The sequence below is a fragment of the Anomalospiza imberbis genome, chromosome 7, assembly GCF_031753505.1.
Source record: "Anomalospiza imberbis isolate Cuckoo-Finch-1a 21T00152 chromosome 7, ASM3175350v1, whole genome shotgun sequence".
In the NCBI taxonomy this organism is placed as follows: Eukaryota; Metazoa; Chordata; class Aves; order Passeriformes; family Viduidae; genus Anomalospiza; species Anomalospiza imberbis.
Genome location: NC_089687.1, coordinates 35,788,895 through 35,810,880, shown reverse-complemented (window position 1 = coordinate 35,810,880; position 21,986 = coordinate 35,788,895). Strand labels below are relative to the sequence as shown.

Sequence of the window (21,986 nt, the reverse complement as noted above, 5' to 3'; positions counted from 1 at the left end):
GAAGGTGCCAGGCTAGTTGGAACTGTCACTGCAGCCCAGGGGACAAGCCATCCCCAGAGACATTCCTGTGAAGTCACCTCACACCTGGAGCCAGACCAGAGATTTTTATCAACCTTTACCCACTCAAGTGAGGCAGGATCATCAAGAGCTCTTGTTTGGGACATGAAACAATCCGATTTTCCACCTCTGACAAGTTATCCTTACCACAGGCACAGCAGGAGGCAAACCCATCCCTCTGCAGGTGCTGGACGATGTGTACAATTCATGCAGCACAAGTAAGAGAGCAGGCAGGTCCTAGATAGAGGTATCAGCTGAGGTGGGTATTTCCTATCTCATGCAGATCTCCCCTGGAAGATCAGTACCTATTAACTGCCTTCAGTAAAACAAACACTGCCCCGAGGACAATAAACAAAGGAGCAGGGGAATACACAGAACTGGAGCGGCCACATTCTTACTGCCAGTCTCTGTTTCAGCCAATGCTGTGGAAGATGCAGGTAAAGAATGGACAGAGGGATTCCCTGGATAACCTCATAGCAGGGTCTGTGCCAGCTGCAGCCCCACAGCAGGACAGAGAAGACACGTAAGGAACACTGTGGACTCTCCTCTGTGGAAGAGTCCCAAACCCCAACTTCTACTTTAAAACTCCAAGCAATGACAATTCACAGGAAGCAACAGGGGTTAGCACAGCAAAGGAGCCAGCCAGGAAGAAATGGACAGTTTTTGTTTTGGATTGCTGTCTTAATCCATACCAAAAAAGTAGAACGCTGTCTACCCTGTCCTGTCTCATCCAGTCACTTGGAAATAATCCATTGTAGAGATGAGAAAAATGATCCATTGTAGAGATCAGAAAAGAGAGGAGTCTGCTCCCTTTCAGGCTGGAGCAGGGGCAGATGGAACGACAGTGTTAAAGGAAAACCAGTCTGTGGATTGTGGTACCTTAAATAACTCACCTAGGAAGAGTCTCTTTGCTTTGCTCCATTTGAAGCAGTCTGCATCAAACAGACAATGAGGTAAAACAAAAGGCACGGCCACACTCACAGCAACCCCCAGGCAGCAGCACCCCCGGGTTTCCCCTCTCCCAGGTCCTTCTCCCACCTGGGCAGCCCTGCTTGAGCCAAGGGCACAAGTGCACACTCCCTGCTCTGCACCAGCTGAGAGCTGAGCCCACAGAAGTGTTTACTGAAAAACTCTGGGCTGCTCCTGGGCAAAACTGAGCAGATTTTATAAAATGGAACCAAAGAGAAAATCTCTTTAGAACAGGCGCAGTGATTGCCAGCAAAAATGTGCCTGGGCTCATTCTGCACTTCTCCAGCTTTTCACTTTGCTTTTTCCCAAACTTAAGTTCAGTCTGCTTAATGCAAACTGCAGACAGGAGAGAAGGGAAGTGGCTCCAGACACTTCCCCCATCCCAGCCTGTGAACTCTGCTCCCATTATGGGAACAGGCCTGTCAGTGGGTCTTCTACCTTGGAGAAAGCAACAGAGCACTGGCAAAGCAGAGTGCAGGGCAGGATTCAGAGCACCAAACCCCGGAGTGCCTAGTGCAAAGGACCTGCTCCCTTCTCCTCCCAGGGAAGAGGATAATGGATTAGAAGTACCTTCTGACCCAAAAACCCTACCAAGCCAGCTTAGTTCAGGACAACGCATATCTTTATCAGTTCCACGAGAAGCTGAGCAGAAGCCAGGCTTTCACATCATTCCACAGGCCATCTATTGAATTAGCAGAGTCTGGACCATAAAACCTACCTCAAAAATAGACCTTTTTCCCGAGGACACAGAGTTTGGGTGACAGGGACCACACAGACAGCACGTAGCTAACAACTGTTATGTTTATTTGCAAAAAACACTGATTTTCTACACTGGAAGCCAACTTGTACCTCTTCCTTCTCCCTGAACACAGGGAAAGGCCTCTTCAGAGTGACCAACTCTTGCTAAGCACAGGCTGCAGGAGCCTCCCAGTCACACCAGTGACATTTGGCTGCTGGAGAGGCAGTGCCCAGAGAGGGCTCAGTGGTGGAACAGACGGAGGTTGGTGTGGATGAGGGTGATCCCCAGCTCGTTGCAGGCCTCAATCACGATGTCGTCGGCAGCCGAGCCCGACGGGGCGGCGATGAACTGCACTCCACTCTGCACACAGGGAGGAGTCAGAGGATCAGAGGATGCAAACCCAAAATCCCCCTCAGTAGCAGCTGGCAGTCCCAGTTTCTCATCTTCCAGTCCCAAAGATGCTCCTTAAGGGAGCAGGAAGTTCTGTCTGCTGCTCAGAAATAACCTTAGAATTGTTCCTTTGGAAGCAACAGGCCTTGGCTTGATATTCCTAAATGGTTTAATAAACTTAATCCTCTGTTCATCCCAAATCAACAAAATGAGCAATGACATGACAATTACTGTCCATGTGAGAGCTGTAACCCACCAGGAACATCCTTCCCAGGATCTGGTATCCTAGTGCAGGGGTTTTGCTCAGCAGTGCACACAGAATGAAAAGGACAAGCTCGGGCTGCAGAGCCATTCCCCTGGAGCCACCCCAGCCTCCTAGCCCTGCCATGGCCTTACCCGCTTGGCTCTGTCGACGTTATCCCTAAAAGGGAAGAAGGCATCAGAGCTGAGGGACACATCAGAGAGCTTGGCAATCCACTGCTTCTTCTCTGCTTCTGTCAGCTGCTTGGGCACCTCTTCAAACAGGGCCTGCCACTTCACCAGGTCCTCATCCTGCAGGCATGAGAAGCCAGCTCAGCCCCAGAGCACACAGCTCCCCCTGTTCCCTGCCAGGGGGATGAGTGATGGCCTCCCTCTGATCCCAGGATTTCTGCTCCATGACTCTACTGCTGGGAACCTCATACCAGGGGATTTAAAACACACCATCAGGTCTTCCTTTCTGCAGCCTTTTAACTCCTTCCCTCTCCTCACCACAGGACCTGAGGGCTTCCTTCTCTCTCTCCTTAATTCCAAGATGCTCTGCCTCCAGTGTGCTGCTCCATAAATGCCAGCAGGCATCTGGTAGATGATTTAACCTATGACCAATGGCAGCTCAGTTTATGATTCACCTTCTGAAACAGCAACTGAGGCAATTCTTACCCCTTTAAACAAGCAACTGCTCACAAGGTGATTCACAAGGTCCCTAATCCAGCTCTTGGCTTTTGATACTTAAAAAGGACACACTATTTTGTTGTCTCGCTATGGCCTGTAACAGGGATGTCAGGGGGATTCTGAGAATCCAAAGTGCCACACAAACAAACAGCTCTGTGTGAGAAGGAGCCACAGACAGGGCAGGCAGAACTGGAACATCAGCTGGAGCTGTAACCCAGCCTCACTGCTGGGAAGAACCAGAAGCCGAAGCCAAGCTGCTCACTGAGGCACAGGGCAGGCTGCAGCTCCCGGGGCTGTGGGTACAGTATGGGAGGGGCAAATCAGGACACTTTGCCACGGGGCCAGTAAATGACCTTGGGAGATGGATCACCATCCTGGGCCCAGGATGGCCGAGCTCTGGAGTCACCCATTAAACACACCCCAGGTGTAACTTGCACACAGGGCGGGTGTGGCAGGAGCTGTGCTGCAGGGAAGCCGTGGCAGCCCTCACCTCTCCGATGGCGTCGGTGACGTACTGATCGATGGCGTTGGAGATCTCGGCCCTCTTCACGCCCGCCTTGAACCTCATGGCCAGCACGCGGGGGTGGTGCCGCAGCCACCAGTTGTTGGCCTTGTCCCCGGCCAGGCGCGTGCAGTGGATGCGGGACTGCTGCCCCGCGCCGATCCCGATCACCTGGAGCACAGCGGGACAGCGCACAGCGATCAGAGCCACAGCTGCGCCCCAGGCACGCTGCCAGGAAAGACTTCCCCCAGTTTAGCTGCTCCCCACCCAAGCTGAGAAGGTGTAGGTGATTAGTGGGGAAATGCCTGCATTGCTGACCCTGCAAATTGGTTACAGGACCAGCTGTCGGCCCTGCCAACTTCTACAGCTCTTTGGAGCTGACGGTCACGCTCAAAACGCTGACGTTCTTTCACAATTCTAAATAACACAGCCCCAGCCATCAGAGTCAAAGCCTTAACCTCTTCTGGAAAGGGGCGCTTCAGTCACAGTGTTAATGCCTGAGCCCAGGTCACCCAAACATCATCATCTGTCCGCTGAGTCAGGCACACACAGCTTAACCACATCAGCTGAGAGGTGCAGTGCATGAGGGGCAGTTTGACTGGCAAGGCTGATGAGGCAGTAAACCACTGCTCACTCAGGAATGCTGGTCAGTGGCACTGTTACATCCATGAATTGTCAAGGCCCTGGAGCTACCACACATTTCCTATGCTGCCATCTGCTAGAATCCAGGCTTTTTGCAATAGCTGCTGCTAACCCTATTCAATAGCACTTGTGCTTGATCTCTAACAGATAAGCAAAATCCACACCATGGTTTTATGTCAAGGAAGCTCAGCTTCTGCAGCCAGACCCAGCCACCAGGGATGTCAGATTTGGGCTGGTAACTTTTGTCCATCCTGTGGGTCCCGCTTCCTACGGACAGCTCCTGCCATTCCAATCTGGAGATCTGACAGGAAACAAGTCTCTCCCATCATTTCCTGCTCAGCCACAGCTGAGCTGTTCCCCAGACTTTCTTCAGGGACACAGTGCTGAGGCTCAAGGTGCTGGCCATAAGTTCCTAGCTCAGACTGGGACAGCTGGTAAAGCCATAAGTAGCAGGCTGCCCTCAAAGGAATGACTCATTTGTCTTCCCATTCATCAAGACACAGTGACTTCACCTCTTACCAGAACCATAAAACATTCTGCTGGATCCTGTTCCCCCAAGGAGCAAATGAAAGGCTTGGGAAGCTTGGGCTGCTATCAGATATAATCTGCTCAGCCATAACTGCAGTCAGCAGTGTGTAATAAACCATAAACCCACAGGGATACTGGTGGTACCACAAACACTGAACAGACACAAAGTTTCTTACAGTTCAGTGGCTCCTTGCCCCTGACAAACACCGCTGATGTCCAACCTCTGCTCTCAACCCACCCACTTACAATTCCAAGGGACCCTGGACCCAAAGGAGCTCGACAGCAGCGTCACACTGGTGTGTTATCACTTCCACAGAGGTTTATCCTCCCTCCCTGCACCAAGGAGAGGGCTGGCTGTGTCCCACAGCACACCAGGAACTGCCACCCAGCCCTTCAGAGTGGGACTAGCAAGACTAGGCTAAGGCAGGAATTTTTAGCTGGGGATGCAGATGTTGGAGAGTACACCAGACTGACTGCTGCTAGCAGGGGCCAAAATACCATGAAACATTCCCAAGTTTCTAATACTTGGGATGTCCTGTGTCCTTTCCCAGCCAGAATGGTGTCTCAGCCTTCATCATGTCCTTGCGAGCTGTGGCATGACACTCCTGTGATGGAATAGGGTGCTCTGCTACCTGTCAGCATCCAAGAGCCTTTCTAAAGAGCCTTTTCCTTTCCTCTGTGAACCACTCAAAGTATTTCACTTTTTTTGTGACCTAAATTTTGTCAAGAGATGAGTAACTAAATTTTGGCTTGTATTCAACGACTCCAAAATGGCAGGGACTTTGTACTTCAGTTGATCAAAGTGATGTAGCCTGTAAATTCTTCACAAGCATCCCCACATCTGCAGATTTATCTGTAACACTGGTTCAAGCCACTGTTCTGCCTTTTTTAAAAGCACAGGTTTTGATGGAACACTGCTGGGGAAGATTTCCTCAATCCAGGCTGGAATTTCTGGTTTAAAGAAGAAAAATCAGTAGGCTGAGCTTCTGCTTAATAAAGCAACCTCTAGACTTGTACTTGCATCTCCCCTCACGCTGGCCTGTACCTATTCCCTGCCTTTTTCACTTGATAAAATCCTTCTTCCTACACCTCATCATCCCTGCCCCACATGGTGCCCTTCCCCCACAGAAAACCACAGCCAAACCTTCAATATCCTCCACAAAGGAGCCATTCCCCCCGTTTCCTACAAAAAATTAATTATGTTTCTTTCAGAGCCTAATCTCCTGGGAATCCAAAAGTGCTTAAGCAGAGCCTATTAAGTGTGAGCAGTGAAAGGAGACAGCAGCACAGGGTGAGTAGGGAAAAAAAACCCCAAAACTATCACTTAATAGAAAAAGGATTGGGTGAAAATTAAGAATTACTTGACTAAAAACACACTGGTTCACAGGAGAGTCAAACACACTCCATAGCCAGAATGCTGTGCAACAGCACAGAGTGGATGAGATGGATAATGCCCAAAGGATTCTTGCAAAATGATCCAGACTGGTCTGGGTTTACTCAGATTTACCCTGGCTAATGAATGAAAACAAAAACCCTGAAGACACTTGGAAATATAAAAATCTAATAAAGGACTTGACCATTGGGAAGACAAAACAGGGAAGTCACTGGGAAAGCATAAGGCAAATTAACAGGTTTGTTTTATGCTACCATACAGAGAATAAAGAAAGAATAAGTTTAAATTGCTAATTTAAAACATGATGGTGTCATTAAAGCAAGTGTAAATCAACGTGGTACAAGCTAAAAGTCAGCCAGATCAAGTGCAAGTGTTTATTGCAATTAGTGGCAGCTGGTTTCCTGCAAATGAAGCGACACTCAGGTTCAGAAATGCTTCCCACTCCACAGTTTCCTGGAATGTAGTAACACAGCTACCTTGCTGGAGGGGCTGATCCACTCCTAAACCCAATGGTGCCATTCTGGATGTCTCATACACCAGGGCTTTCCTAGGCATCCCCAATTCTCAGGGATGCTGTGAGGCTTAAATAACCCCTGGAAAGCAAGCTGGACTTCCCAGGCTTGGCTCATGTAACCCAAACCAGGGCAGACCCTGGAAGAGCAGATGAAGAGTAGCAATGTGGAAGGTGCTTTCCACATGAAAATCTGCAAGCCACCTCTGCAGCCCAGCCTGCTGAATCCCTGCCTGCCCAGGCTGCTTCTCCCTGCTCCCTCCTGCCCTCTCCTTTCCATATGGTGCATCCATTACCACACACACTCTGGAAACATCTGCAGCACCACGCTCAGCCCAGACTTGCAAAAGCACTGGGGAAATTGGAAATTGCTGCTGTGATGAGGGGAAAGGAGCAAAGACAGGGACACCTTTGTTCTGGGGCTGAGATCTAACACTGCTGAGTGCAGAGAATCATTTAAAAGAAAGAAAAAAACAACATAAAGCAGAATAAAAGACAAATGCTGGATCTCCAGAGACATCATCTGAGGAACCACACAGCACACGACCCCAGGAAGTCCTGTGAGACAACACTGCAGCCTCTGCAGGCTGTACCAACAACCTGACAAACACACATCAGAGCCAATGCAGGGAGAGCACTGCAGCTCAGTCTCAGTCTCTACCTGTAGGGTTCTCTCTTTGATCCATTCTGCTGATTTATGATGTACCAAAGCTCAAAAACATTCTCTGTGTTTTTCTTCTGTATTAATCCAGGCCTACTGAAAAACTTCCATGGAGAGCAAAGAGCCAGCTAAACAGCACCATTACAAGAATGATCTACTAGGCAACAATACAACTTTCAATACCTTTACACCAACTTTTAGATAAATTATTTAGGCTGAACCCCTGGTGCCAACTTGGAAAGAATGGACTTTTTTAAAATTCAAGATTCAAACTGAAAGAGTGGAAGTTTAGGTTAGATATTAGAAAGAAATTCTTCCCTGTGAGGGTGCTGAGGCCCTGGCACAGGTTGACCAGAGAAGCTGTGGCTGCCCCTGGATCCCTGGAATTGTTCCAGGCCAGGCTGGACGGGGCTTGGGATAGTGGAAGGTGCCCATGCCCATGGCAGGGGGTGGAATGAGATGGGCTTTAAGGTCCTTTCTAGCCCAAAACCACTGTGTGACCGTAAGATTCATAATCTCAATTACACATTTGATAATGCCCCTACAAATTCCAACATCCATCATCAGCTTTAAAAAAAAAATATATAATCAGGAAGAACAGAAGATTTTTATTGCCCCAGAGGGGTGGAAAAAAAAGAGAGTATATCCCATCTTTCTAAGGAAAAAGTGAAAACCAAGTAACATTTGGACAGTCAGAATCCAGCTGAGAAACCTACTGTAATTTCCTAAGGCTCTACACTGACTACAAGACTCCCTGAGAAAAATGATGTGAAAGAACATAGTTAGAAAGAAATTACTCAAGGCCACCGTGCAGAAGCATATAAGAGCTTTTCCAACCCCACCAACGAAAGAGCCAGCCCTGCCATTACCAGGAAGAAATGGCAGCAAGGCTTTGAAGCAGCCTCTTGAGAAGCAACTGTTCTGCACAGCACTGTGCAGGGCAGCCCCTCTGGCCCTGTTCAGCAGCTCCCCGTGTGCTGGAGGGCTTTCCAGGCCTGCCTGTGAGCAGTGGGGTGGGGAAGCCCTGCTGCAGCTCCCTACCTGCCCATCCTTGGCGTAGCAGACCGAGTTGGACTGGGTGTACTTGACAGCGATGCTGGCCACGATCAGGTCCCGGACAGCAGCCTCGGGCAGCTGGAACAGAGCACCACTGTCAACACCGCCCTGACACCCACGCTGCACCCCAGCCATCACAGTTACTGAAGCACACACAGCGAAAACAAGGGAGCTAAAAATACCCTCATTTGGTCAATTACCAGCAAATTTTGTTTAGATTAAAACCCATGAATGATTGGTTTGGCAGCTGATCTCCCAACTCTCAGGGGTAAGACTCAGTTTCAGTGGGTTCCATACTGGCCTTCAGCCTGAAAACTCTGCATTTACTGTCATCAGATGTGCTCACAGGCAGAAACCAGGACCACAACAATTAGAATGGCTCCCAAAATCTGTATTATGTTTAAGTTCCATTCCTAATTTAGGAAAATTATTTTTATTACCTCAATATCTGAACATGCTTCTGAGCCCGTGACTAATCGTGTGCTCATTAATGTCTGTTTTTTTAATGTGAATGAGATCAGAGACAAAGAAATCACTGAAAACTTTCTGGTGATGTGGGCTCTAATTGCTGAGCAATGGCAGCCAGGCCAGAGTTTATACAACACCATGCACACAAAAGGGTGAGGTAAACAATGAGTCAGGAGATGTGATGGATCCTTAGCACATGGCTGTCTCACTATAAAAAATTGCACAAGGTAGCTTCTTGTTTACAAAAAGTATTTACAAATATTGTGGTAGTCTGAGATAATGGCAAAGGTCCAGCTCTTCTTATTTATCCAAGGACTCAAAAGAAAGGAAAGCTATCTTGATTTACCCAAGCATATTAGGTCCAGGAAGTCCACTGCATTGTTTACTAAGAGCCAGTTAAACCTCATTAAAATATTTTAGAAGCTCTTGAAATTGCCCAGTGGTAAATTCCGTGATGAAGGCACAGCAGCTCATTCATTCCCTGGGTCTTTAAGCTCATTCATCTCCCACACTCACATTTTTGTTCTTGGTGACAATGTTCTTGAACAGCGACCGGTCGATGACCGCGTTGTTCCTCTTCTGCATCAGGTTCAGGCCATAGAGGGTTCGGACCTCCAGGTCATCAGGCTCATAGTGGGGATCCATCTGGAAGCCAAAGACAGCCCAATAAATCACTTTTAGATCAAAACCTACAATCTCCCAGTTTCCACACAAAGGGGAAAAACATGCAAACACACACAGAGCCTTCCAGAGGAAGGCAGGAATATCTGGAGCTGCTTCCTACGTGCCTCAAGCTACAACTCCCAGCCCTCTGTGACATCTAAGGAACAGTGAATGTGATTCTTTCCAGAGCTGCACTCTTGGGGCACATCTCCATCCCAGCTGGAAGCACATTTAATTTACACCAGCCCAGGGATCAGGTTAACTGGAACTGTGACACTGCACTCAGGTCCACCCATGCATGGCCTTATTCAGAATTTTGGGAGCTCTAGCTGAGGTTTCAGACAGGAAACAACCCAGACTAAGGTGACCAGCTCGAAATAGGAGCGCGCACACGCTTTATGTGGTTTTCCTAATCCATTGAAATGTTTTAGACCACCTTTCCTTAGCATTGCTCTGCATTCAGCCCTGAAGATACAGGCTTCACCAATGGATGACCTCATCCTTGCAAAGTTAATTGAATTCCAGGAAATAATCAGCTGCCAAGACTGTCTGCAATTTCGTTCTTTCTTGCCTGAAGCTCCTGAGCCATCTTCTCCAGCTCCCCTGGCAGCTACACTACAACTGCAACTTCAGCTAAGCCTTGGATTTTCTTTTTGTGATGCTACAGTGAAGTTCTTTGCTCATTTGTCAGGCAGCAGAAATGGGACCTGACAGCAGTCTGTGATCCGTGAGTCACGTTCACCAAAACTGGGTGATTTTGGAGTTCCAACAATCACTGCAGGAACTAGGAAGGCAACCTGACACTGACTTGACCACACAATATTGATATTGCTTGACGAGCGTGCTGGCTGCAGCATGTGAAGGTGCATCATCTCAGGTCCAAAGCATCTGTGCTTCCAGCTTCATCCCTGACTGGAGCAGGGGTACAAACCTGGAGGACGCAGTAAGCACCATTCTTCTTTTTGGAAAGGATTTTGAGAGCTTCTTCCTCATAGCCAGGAGCCACCACACCATCAGACACCTGCAACACACAGAGATTTCAGCTTCCACAGGAGAAAAATGAAAAGGGGGCTAAACCTGAAAGCTGCACCAGCCATTTCCTGCACTGAAGACACGCCTCTCATGGGGTCTGTCTGTATCCTACAACAGCAAAAGCACTGTTACAGTATGGGTTTCAGTCCTGGAAACAAAAACCAGCAGAGCATTGTGAGCTCTTGGCAGAAGTTAGTAAAAAGCACCTCACATCCCTCTAATCGGAATGGAACTAGTAACTAATAACCTCCTCCAGGGGGAAACAGCTTGACCATGACATCCCCACTTCTCAGCCCTAACAGTAAACGTGGCATAAAATCCAATAAATCCTCATTTCAACAGTGACACTCCTGAGGAGGCAAAAACCCTGGGAAAAAAAACTTAAGAGCATGGAAACAGAGTTTACATTCATCAGTGACGTGAAGCAAAACACAACTTCCACATTTGTGCCTTACAGTGTGGGTGAGGTTTTTTTCATTTTCAGCAGCACTGTACCAAAAGTTACCCTCACAAACCAGCTAAATATGCTCTTTCATTTGTTTGGCACTATAAAATCACAGAACGGTTTGGTTTGGAAAAGGCCACCTCACTCCACCCTCCTGTTGTGGACAAGGACGCCTCCCACTAGACCAGGTTGCTCCCAACCTAAAAGATTCTGTGATTGTAAGGAAAAAGCACAGCCTGGGAAGTGGCTGAGCCTACATGTAAGTGACAGGTAGAAACCTATTTCCAAATTCCTGCCTTGGGCAAGGGGCTGGCCATCAGCATTCCAAGTCCTTCTCTTCTCCCATGACAGCTGCTAAACCAGACACTTGTGACAGCCTAACCAGGGCTCCTTTCCAGAGATTTGCAATCACCTTGTGGAAAGCAGCATTGCCAGCTCTGCTACTTCACAGGCTCCGGCACACACCCAGGTGATAATTGGTAGAGAAAAAAAAAACAACATCAGAAGACTGGTGTAAATTCTGCACTCCAGATCAGAGGATTAAACAAATGGCCCAGTAAAAGTCTTCCTGGTGAAATGGTCTATTTCCAACAAAAAGGCTGTTACAAACCAATGGCTGCATGTGAAATTTTTCTCCTTGATACCCTGGACTCATTTGCTGCTGTCACTGACCTCTCTGGAAATGATCTTGGCAGTAGCCACATCACAGACATCAGACAGGGCAATGAAGTCACCAAAAGAGGACATCCGATCAGCACCTGAAAAATCCTGATTTTACTCATTTGTCAAACTTCAGCATCAGACAAAGAAACTCTTCACTCCTACAGTCCAGTCAATTGCTGTGAGAGCTAAGAATTTAATTCCACGGCAAAAATAACCCAAAAAAGAGGCCATAAAAGCAACGAGGATGAAAAATCCTACCTCAAACGCATGGACCTTTATATATTGCCACAGTTCAGATATTCTTCCTTCTTCACTGCCTCTGTCAAAGCTCTAACTCTGTAATGACTACCTCCAGCACTGCAAGCAGCCCAGCTGTACCCTTGGTGGCAGGAGGACAAGGAGAGGCAAGGATGACACAGAAAGATTTTAGATAGGAGACAGTTGGAAAAAGAGGAAAGCTTTTAGATGGTTATGCTCCCACCTGGCTTTTCCTGCAAGAAAGCAGATCCAGAAATGTGGCAAATTTTTTCTTCTTTTGTTTTAAAGTAAGCATTTTCTATTTAATGGCATAGCTAAGGTGAAACCAATTCCCATCACAAATGCTCCACTGCTCAGGAAGGTCAGTTCTTCTGTCCCTGCCATTCTAAGGGTTTGTTTTTCTAGCAATCAGGCAATGGTTATGTGAGAGCAACATTCAAAGGTGGTCTGTGAAAAATGAACCCAAGCCAACATGCTCCTTATCAAGTCTGCCTTTTTCTTTGTAATCTGTGCAGATTTTCTAGGAATGCCATAGAAAATGAGACACATAGCAAAGTATCTCAGCTAAGCAGAGGAAGCTGGTTTTGTTTACTTTTGTTAGCTTTTTTTTTTGTGAGCTCTGCAGTACAAGAGCATTAAAAAAACACCCATCAAATAACAGACAGCAACATCTCTACTCAAGTTAAATATTCCTGAGCAGCCCAATGCTGAGTGTGCTACCAGCACTGCTGTTTATCCAGATCTTTTAGTCAAAGCTCCATATATATATGTGTGTGTATGTGTATGTACAAATTTAAATATGAAAATATATCGTCTTACAGGTCTTCTATATTCACCAAGGAACAGAAGCCAAGCTAGTTTTGGCTCTCTGAAACCATATACAAGGGCTGCTCTCTTGGAAAGCAGCTTCCAATAGGCAATCAGGAAGATCCTTATGGAGAAAACCCCTCCTCTGCAGAAGGAGTGTGATGCAAAGGGAGGAGCAGGGCAAGAGCTGAGGATGCTGCTCAGGTGCCGAGCCCCGAGCTCAGCTCTTTGGACAGGCTGGTTTGCTGTGCCCTCACCTCTGCTCCGAGCATAGGCAGAGGCCAAGGGGGTCAGGGTCTTGTGGAAGTCGTGCACCATGCACACTTGGGCCTCCTCCTCGCTGAGCGGAACTCCAACAGCAGCACCTAGTGGGAAACACGAGCCAGGGCACTCCAGCTGCTGCTGCCTGCCCCAGGACCTGCCCACACGGCCGGGGGCGGGGAGCAGGGCCCAGCCTACCTGCGGGACTGACGTGCTTGAAGGAGGCTGCGGCCGGAATGCCCAGCGCCTGCTTGAGCTCCTTCACCAGCTGCCAGGCATTGAGGGCATCGCAGAGGTTGATGAACCCGGGAGAGCCATTCACCACTGCAAACACAGCACATGGACACGTTAAAGCAGGCAAACCCCTCTCCCCAGAGCCTGGAGAGCCAGCACAAAGGATTTCCCCAGAGAGCGTTCAAATCACTACAAACTGTTCTTGTTCAATGACCCTGGCTCCTCAGCAGCTGGTGGAGTGCCCAGAAATCCACACCAAGAGTAAAGGCCATTTAAAAGTCTACTCTCAAAGTGCTTTGCTCTGGCCCTGAAAGAAGAACTGCTTGTACTGACACGGCAGCATTTGAGGAGACTGGAAAAGAAAAGATCATTTCAACAATAATCCACATCTAAGAAGAGTGAGCATAGCACTGTTCTGCTGCCATACTGGGAGGCAGACTTGCAAGCAAATCAACCTCCAGTGCAGGAATGGAAAAGCTTCCTAAGAGGTCCCAGAGTTGAAATGGGCAAAATGCTGCAACACAAAGCTTCATTGCTTATTCAGCAGGAGAATGCCCACACACATTGAAAGCAGTCTCAAGAACAAGAGTAGCCAGACTTTCCCTCCAAAACAGGGGTTTCCCTCACTTACAACAACGCTGTGGCAAGTGGCACACCCTTGTAAAATGGCAGAGATACACCAGACCTGTCCCAAATTTGCCAGTGGAACTAGTATCCCTTCCTGCTGCCACCATCAGCAGAAGCAGCATTCTACAAACCCAAGGTAATAAACCCCTGCTCAAATCCATCAAAGAAAGAAAGACCAAAAAAAACAACAAAACCAATTCTAACCTAGAGAAAAACAGCTTGGTTTCTAGGCAGAGTAAATAGTGACACAAAAAAAAAAAAATGGGGAAGATACTAAACAAAGAAAATTGCAAGTAGAAAGGCATCTTAAAAGATTGATGAGGTTTTCCTTTGCAAAATCTGGATCTAATGTCATGCAGAAAGTACACTACATACATCTGTTCAAAGCATCTTGGACACACAATCCTACAGCAACAGAGAACATGGAACTTCAACTGTCTTGTGGAGCTCAACAGAGCAGCATTCCTGTCTCATACAGCTCAACTTTTAACTGTGAAGTTAGTGCCACTCAGTAATGAAGCAGCTGTGAGGACACTGCTGGCCATCCCCTGGACTAAGGTACAAGATGGTCTTTCAGTTTCAAAGACCTGTGCAAGCACCTCCATTCCCAGCTATCCCAGAGCTCCCTGTAGGCCAGCAGAGCCAAGGCTCACCTGTCAGGGGCAGTCTGGGGCTCGTGGTGTAGAGCTGCGCAGGACTCTGGTGAGGATTCATGCCATACCTCAGGGGCAGCTGCGACACTCCCTTGCTGTACTCCTTCCTAAAGTAGTCAGAGATGGCTGCATCGTACTGGGCAGTGTGGGTGAAGGCCTGGGGACACAACGGGGGACACCTGTCAACTCAGAAACATCAACTTACAGAGGATTTGGTGTTTAAAGAAGTAAAGAACCTCTTTCAACACGAGCCCGGCCCAGCCCTTCACGGCAGGAAAACGTGACCAACCTTGAGTGCCAGCAGCCGCCGGGTTTCCATGGCAGTGTCTTTGTCCCTCGAGGCTGCCATCTCTTTAGCTACTGCAGCGTAGTCTGCAGGGTCACACAGGACCGTCACACGGGCGTGGTTCTTGGCAGCTGCCCGCAGCAAGGCCACTCCCCCTGCAAGAGAGGGGCACAGGCGTGGAGCACTTCCCCCCTGGACACTGTACAACCAGGAGGCATGGTGGCTGAGGCCAGGAAGGGACAAGCACCATCGCTCCTTTGTGCCACTTGAATGTGTCCCCTCCCTTCAGCACAGAGAGGGGTGAGGGTGCTCTTCAAAATGCTCAAGGCTGGTGGGTTTGACTCAACCTGCTGGTGAAGGTGCACACTGACTGGGCTTGGCAGACCCAGGCAGAGCTGCAGGGGCAAGGGAACAGGCTGTGGGGTGTCTTGCTTTGAAATTTCCAACCTAAGACACTGGGGCAAGAATGTCTTACAACAGCACAGCCACATCCCAAAGAAGATGGCTGTCCCCACACATGGCTTAACCACCATCCTCTGCACACTGGCTCTGCAGAAAGATTTGTTTTCATACTGCCACACAACAAAGGTTCCCAAATGTCTCTGCAAGTAATAATGAATCTTGCCCAGGTCCTCTGTGTGAGATAAAGTGCCACACTTCTCCCTTCAGTCTGACTGCACTGCTATTGCAACTCTTTAAATCACACAAGGTGCTAGGCTGCTGCAAAGGAAAAGTAGAGGCTGGCATTGCTTCATGCAGAGCAAGTATTACTCCATAAAACATTTAATAGAGAGCTCTGCTGGGCATCATTTGGACTAAACTACTGCAAGAAAATCCAATCCCAATCCAACCACATGGCACAGAACTGTGTCCGTGCTGTTCACAGGCTGCCAAGCAGAGATGCTGCAGTGAAGGCACAGCAAGCCTTTGGGGTTAGTAACTAGCAGCAAGAGAAAACATGCTAATGCAGGTGTCCATGCTTCCCAGCACAGGTCCCGAGTACTCTCCCACCTATTCGGACCAACCCCTTTCCTTCTAATGGCTTCCTGCAGTGAAGTTCTCACTCATCCTCACAGCACTTCCAGTGGCTCAGCTCTGCCCTCCAAAGCTCATGGTTTTTTTTTAAATTTTTATTACACTGTCAGGCTGCAAAAAAGGTTTAGTCTGCTCTCCATGTTTCAGCAGGAAGCATGGTCCACCTGGCCTTTCCTAGCACAGCCCTCAGGCTCCTTCTTTAGGGTAGTGCATGACTTGCCCCCCATGCAGCCTGGTATTGCCACTTTAATTGCCTAAAAGCAACGAGGCTTACCCAACTATGCCTTCAGCCTGCTCCTTGCAGCTCCTGAGCAGACTTCCTTTACAGGTGTGCAAAGAACACCAAACAAAAAGAGAAGAGCTGAGACCACTCAGAGTTCAGAAGCATACAGTCTGTCTGGAAAGCAGACCTGCTCTCCCCTTCAACTTACCAATATCAATCTTTTCCACTGCATCCTGTACAGTCACACCGGGAGAAGACACGGTCTTCACAAAGGGGTACAGGTTGCACACTACAACTCTGAGAATTGAGGGGGGGAAACTGGGTTATTCAGCAAGAAATAACAGTGCCAAACTGGGCTTGGCAAGCACAATCACCAGTGATTTTATGATCTTGTCTCTTACATCAGGGACCAGCATAAAATCCTGTGGCCAAGGGTGGTGCTCAGCCCAAGGGCAAGTGATGGTATAGCGCATTATAACATTCAACAAAAGATGTCAGAGCCACAGCTTACAGCAACCAGACTGAAGGAAGAGCTTCTTTAAATACATGTGCCTGAATATAAATGTTTAGTGATTTTGGTGCACAACCTGGGCCATTTCAAAGGACTTCAAAATGGGCTCTCAGCAATACTGAAAATGGGCATCCACCAATTCTCAAAAGAGTGTAAGCTCCCAAGAAAGGTCCATTACAAATGAAGTACAATCAATCTAATTTTCCACAACTTTTCCAAGAGCAGAAAATGACCTACACGTCACCTTCTGGACTTTTAAAATACCAACAATACATGAAACCTGAGTGTGCAGCCCAAATGCCATAAAGCTTCTGTAGCACATGAAAGTGGGGGAGAAAATTGACTTTTCCCTCTCAAGCTAAGACCAGACCTTACTGGAATTAGTTTTTCCATCAGATCTAGAAGCAGGTCTGTATTCCAGCAAACATGATGTAATAACTTGCCTGTCCCATCCCACCAGAGCCACAGGAACTGCAGTGAAAACACGGATTTTTTCTGACCTTGACAAACAGGGTTTTTAATCCAAGAGAATGAATTTACTCTCTTGATCTGAGTACATGAAGGTATTGAACTCCAAGGCATGCTCAGTGTGGCACAGAACTGCTGTGATGGTACCCTTGTGTCCAACTTACAATATTCCTTTGCTCCCACTCCATGTGAAGTCCAGCAGAAAGAAGTATGGCTTTCAGGATGATAAGTATGGCTTTCTAAATTTCTTACGATGTCTTTTATTGTCTCTTCTGTTTCTAATGTCCCCTTCCCCCCAGTCCATTCATGCTCCTGACCTGCTGCAAACCATCAGGAGCCTGTGGACTTTAACACTGCTAACGCTTTTACCTGTGCAAACCAAGACAATCAATATCAGGCTTTCCTTCACTGACTGGATATGCAAATTTTATGCAACTATGCAAAGGCAGTCCTGCTGAGGATCAGCTACTTCTGCTTTTTGCAAGAGAACCTGAATCCAAATTACCAGTCTGGATGCAAATGCACCATAAGTCACTGATGTAAGGGCACATTATTCCCCCTGCAATTCAGCAGAGCCTGCTTTAATATGCAGCATGCTCTGAAGAGCCACCACTGCTGAGCCATCTAAGAGGATTCCTGTGGTTTTAAATTTCAGGTTTTCAAATTCAGCCCAGAAATCCATCCATCAGTTTCTAAAAGTAATTTTGAAACTCCAGATGCATTCTGGCCCACAGTCATACTGTACCTCCCACCCTGGCTACACCTACAATTTGCTATGTCCAGCTCAGCCATTTGTTTTTGAACCAGGAGCTACTCCCTGATGTACAACTGGTTGTTCACAAGCAGTTGTTGGATGTTAACACCAGTTAGTTACATACAGCCCCCAACTGCCCTGTGTGACTGAACTAAGTAAACACATTCTAACAAAAACTGAAAAAAACTCCTAAACTTTGGTATATTAGTGCACAAACTCTGTTACTTCAGCTTCTGGATGCAGCTCACTTGCTCCCAAGATGGCTCTCAAAGTTTTAAGTTTTCTGTCTCTTATCTGTGTGTTTTCTGTCTGAACAAACGCAGTGTTCCTGACCCATTTTCCATGTCTATTCTTTATTTATGTGTGGAAACTCAGTAAACATTATGCAAATATCAAAGGGTATATTTACTAAGCAAGCATTTCAAAATCGGGAATTGCCATCTGATCAGACACGTGGAACCAACCTGAGGGAAGATGAGCCAGCTTCAAAAGTACTGAACTCAACTCTGCAACACATGTAACGTGGCCCTACACTTTAACGTGTCAAATTTCCCAGGGAAGCAGCAGAAATTCAGACCTCTGACTTCCCTGTGGAAACCACAACATAATTTTCTTGTTTGACTTTTCTCTTACTACAAGTGGAGAAGAGGCGCCCGTAGAAAATTATGTTTTTAAATACGTAGTATGTCCTGCCAGGGCAAAGAAAGGAGACTGCAGATCTGCTGGTGTGCAGAGGTTACAATTCCTACTGCTCCCCTTCCTTGGTGTTGACTGAGCTCTGCTGTTGGTTTTTGATTACTGATGGACTGCAGTAATTACATCCCCCAACATTTACCTTACAAGGCTGAAATCCTGTTTCTTCATATCAGCATTATCCTCTGGAATATTGCGAGCCAGGATGCCTAGTTACAAAAATCCAGTGCATCTTCATTAAAAAAGAACTACATCACCAACAGGTTTTTAATTCAACATCTCCCTTCACACTGTGCTTTTGTCCTCAGAGCCTTTCTATCTTAACGTTTTCATTTTAGCTCAGACAGCACCCTCAGCCCCTGCTCCTTTATTCCACTTCAGTCTTTGGCTGTTCAAATTCCATGCTAACAGGTGTTCTTCCCCCAGTGATAAATCCTGGAGTATTACAAACTCTGACCAGTAATCTCAACAATGTACTTTCTAAGCACTCAGTTGCTACCCTTAAAACACTGAAACCATCATCAAGGACTTCAGGGGAGAGAAAAAGGGCACCTGCCCTGTGAGACAAGGGAAGCAAGAGAGAATGAGCAGTGCAGGTGGCTGGTGGGGTCTAGGAACTCAGAGAAACATGAGGGTGACAGGCAGGCACAGTGTGAGGAGCAGCACAGTCCTGCGTTCAGGGTCATGGGAGATTGTCTCCAGCCCTCATGGGCAACAGGTTCCACTTGAGGTACCTCAAGCACAGCAACAGGAGATGAAAGAGCAGATGGATTAAGGTGCAGGCAGACCAGTTATCAGAGATCCTCCCTGCTGAAGAGGAGTCAGAGAACATCAGAGCGTGCAGAAATCAACCCTAGAGCCCACGCTGTTGTGTTCCTTGCGCTGCACACCAGACCCACCCACAGGTTAAACTCCGTGCAGCTGACTCTGCAAAGGCATTTACAGAGAAGCTCTGTTACTTATAGCCCCAGGGAGAGAGCTCTGCTAACTGCAGAGATGCCAGCATAGCAACAAGGAGGTAATTCAGCCACCCTGCACTTCTCCACCCGCTGGCTTTTCACCTCTCCTTCTGTTCCTGGAGCGAATCTGTTCTCATTACTCGGTTCTTCCACACAACCCTTAAAAAAGGCATCTGTCAACTCCTCCTTCCCACCCTCCCTGCCCTCTTTTAGAGCGAAAGATGTATTAGCAGAAACATACCAGCATGGACTGCAGGATGAAGGGTTTTCACACGCCCACCCAGCATCTCAGGGAAGCCTGTCAGGTCCGAGACATCTCTGCCCAAGAAGAAAACAGCACGGAAATAGATGTGCCACAATGACTTTATCTAGAGGCTGAATAACCCAAACCAAAGAAAATGCATAGATTTCACAACAAAACCCCCCTATGCCCAAGGGGCAACAACTGCTTTTCACGGATGGAAAGAGTTCATGGGTCATACCCAACTAAGCAGTACAGCTATTTCTTGAAAACACTGGAATAACCAAGATGAGCAAACCCCAAGTCAGAATGGTTTACACAGAGAATGGAAGGCCATGTGGAGCTGCTCCTCCTCCCAGCTTAGTTTCAGCACTCCTTGTGACTGTTTAGGGTGGTAGAAACAATAGTGAGGGAAGGGGAAATGTGAGCATCCTTTGCTCCAGGCTTCACTGACAGCACAGCCAAGGAATTAAGTTGGAGAGATACAACCGCGGGCTGGGTAACAGTGAGCTCTGGAAGTGATGCAGATTCGTGCTGATGTGTCCCAGGGGCCAACCACTGTATTCACAGGGAGCAAAACTGGAGTCACAGTCACCTGTCCTGCCAAGTAATTGATATTTGTTTCATCACTGCACTGAAACCCATTTTTATTAGGCCAGAGCTGGCTTTTTAAATCACAGCATGGAAGAAACCAGAACAAATTTCCCCAGAATCATGGGCTAAAACAGCCAGTGACTGTACGTGACCTTTTTCCAACAGTGGATGCACAACACTTAAAGGTTCCATCTGCATTAAGTGATTGTGCTAGGAAAATTATTTGTGACCAGTGAACTCCAGCGAGCTTCAACATGTTCCTGACACATCAGTGCTGTCCCAGGACCAGACAAAGATCAGCTTTCACCTGGCTGTGAGGAGCAGCACTCAGGGCAGATTATGAACATCAAGGCAAAGCTGGCTCAAGGCAGACAAGGAATCCCAACAAAAAGCTCCAACACCTCTCCTCACAGTAATGCTCCTCAGCCTCAGCCAACAGGCCCGTAGACAAAAAGGTTCTGAAGTTTGATTTGGGGCAGGGTTTTCTTTTTTTGTTGTTGTTTTTGAAGGGAAGACTTCTTTCAGACCAGCTTTCCCTCTTTTTTTTTTTTTTTAATCCCACAGAGAAAACAATTTAAGCAACCTCAGGGCCCAAAAGATGGTGGTGATGTACAGGGGAGTGTGTGTACCTGACCGGCAAGCCTGCATCCCTCAGGGACTTGGCTGTTCCTCCGGAGGCAATTAAACCCAGGCCAAGCGCATTCAGGCTCTTCGCAAATTCCACCAGGTTGGTCTTGTCAGAGACGCTGAGTAAAGCTGGCAGGCGGGAAGAGCACGAGTGTTTTGAGTTTTAGCGGCGGAACAGAGAAAACGACAGGATTAAGCGAGTAAAACGTTTATAAGTTGCGTAGTTTAGGAGTTTATGCGGTGCCAGGTGCCTGGGGAGGGGAAGGGAAGCAGCACCAGAGCCTCGCGGTTCTTCTCAGGGGAAGCCGCCCCTCAGGCGAGGCCACGGCCTCAGGGCGGGCGCCTCAGGGCGCGGGCCCGATCGCCTCAGCGCCTTCCCGCTGGCCGAGCCCTGCGCCGGGAACGGGGGACAGCCGGCCCGGGGGACACCAGCAGCGCCGGCCCGCCCTGGGCACCCCGCGCTGAGGCGCCTTCCGGGGCCGCCCCGCCGAGGCGAACCGGCGGCCATGGCGGGCCATTGCGGCGGCGGCGGCAGGGCGCACCCCCGCCACCCCTGAGGGACACCCTCCCCGCGGCCATCGCCCGCCCCGCCTTACCGAGCTGCTGCCGCGCGGCCATGGCGCCGTCGGTGGGTGCAGGAGGGCGCGGAGGCCAGCAGAGGACGAGCGGCGGCGGCCCGGCGGGATTTGGGCGCACGGGGGCGGGAGGCGGAGGGGGCGGCCCGGGCGGGGCGGGGAATGGAGGGAGGCGGCGGGGCCGGGGCCGGGGCCGGGAGCGGGGCGCGTGTTTTTTTGGGACACACGCGTGTCCTCGGGTGCGACAGCGGGGGTGAGGGTGCCCCGGGGTCTAGTGTGGGGGAGCGGGTGTTCCCGCTGCACGTGTGCTCTGGGCGTGTGTGTGCACGACATGAGAGACACAACACACATAAACACACACATAAACACACATAAACACACACGCTTGTGTATCTGTGTGCGCTGGCGTGAGTGCAGCACGCCCGCGCAGAGGTACATGTATGTGCACATACAGAATGTTCAGTGGTGGGAAACCCAGTACACAGGTGAAAAATCGGGAGCAAGTGAGGCAATATCTCTTCACGGTGGAAG

The 21,986-nt window shown here is 48.5% G+C and overlaps 1 protein-coding gene and 1 long non-coding RNA gene across 2 annotated transcripts; one reads left to right on the top strand and one right to left on the bottom strand.

The window, feature by feature from the left end:
- Positions 1 to 1,784: 1,784 nt before the first annotated feature.
- Positions 1,785 to 21,627, bottom strand: ATIC (5-aminoimidazole-4-carboxamide ribonucleotide formyltransferase/IMP cyclohydrolase). Its single transcript, XM_068196564.1, has 16 exons — positions 21,477 to 21,627; positions 20,883 to 21,009; positions 19,660 to 19,736; positions 18,602 to 18,668; positions 16,242 to 16,330; positions 14,779 to 14,930; positions 14,490 to 14,646; positions 13,174 to 13,299; positions 12,972 to 13,079; positions 11,659 to 11,744; positions 10,441 to 10,530; positions 9,363 to 9,491; positions 8,364 to 8,456; positions 3,576 to 3,758; positions 2,552 to 2,707; positions 1,785 to 2,125 (listed from the first exon to the last, which is right to left on the bottom strand). The coding sequence occupies exons 1-16, from the start codon at positions 21,496 to 21,498 to the stop codon at positions 2,006 to 2,008; spliced, it is 1,782 nt and encodes a 593-aa protein (XP_068052665.1). The 5' UTR covers positions 21,499 to 21,627; the 3' UTR covers positions 1,785 to 2,005.
- LOC137477465 (uncharacterized) lies at positions 5,672 to 6,263 on the top strand. Its single transcript, XR_011001016.1, has 2 exons — positions 5,672 to 6,048; positions 6,145 to 6,263. It is a non-coding gene; the product is annotated as an uncharacterized lncRNA (long non-coding RNA).
- Positions 21,628 to 21,986: the final 359 nt, after the last annotated feature.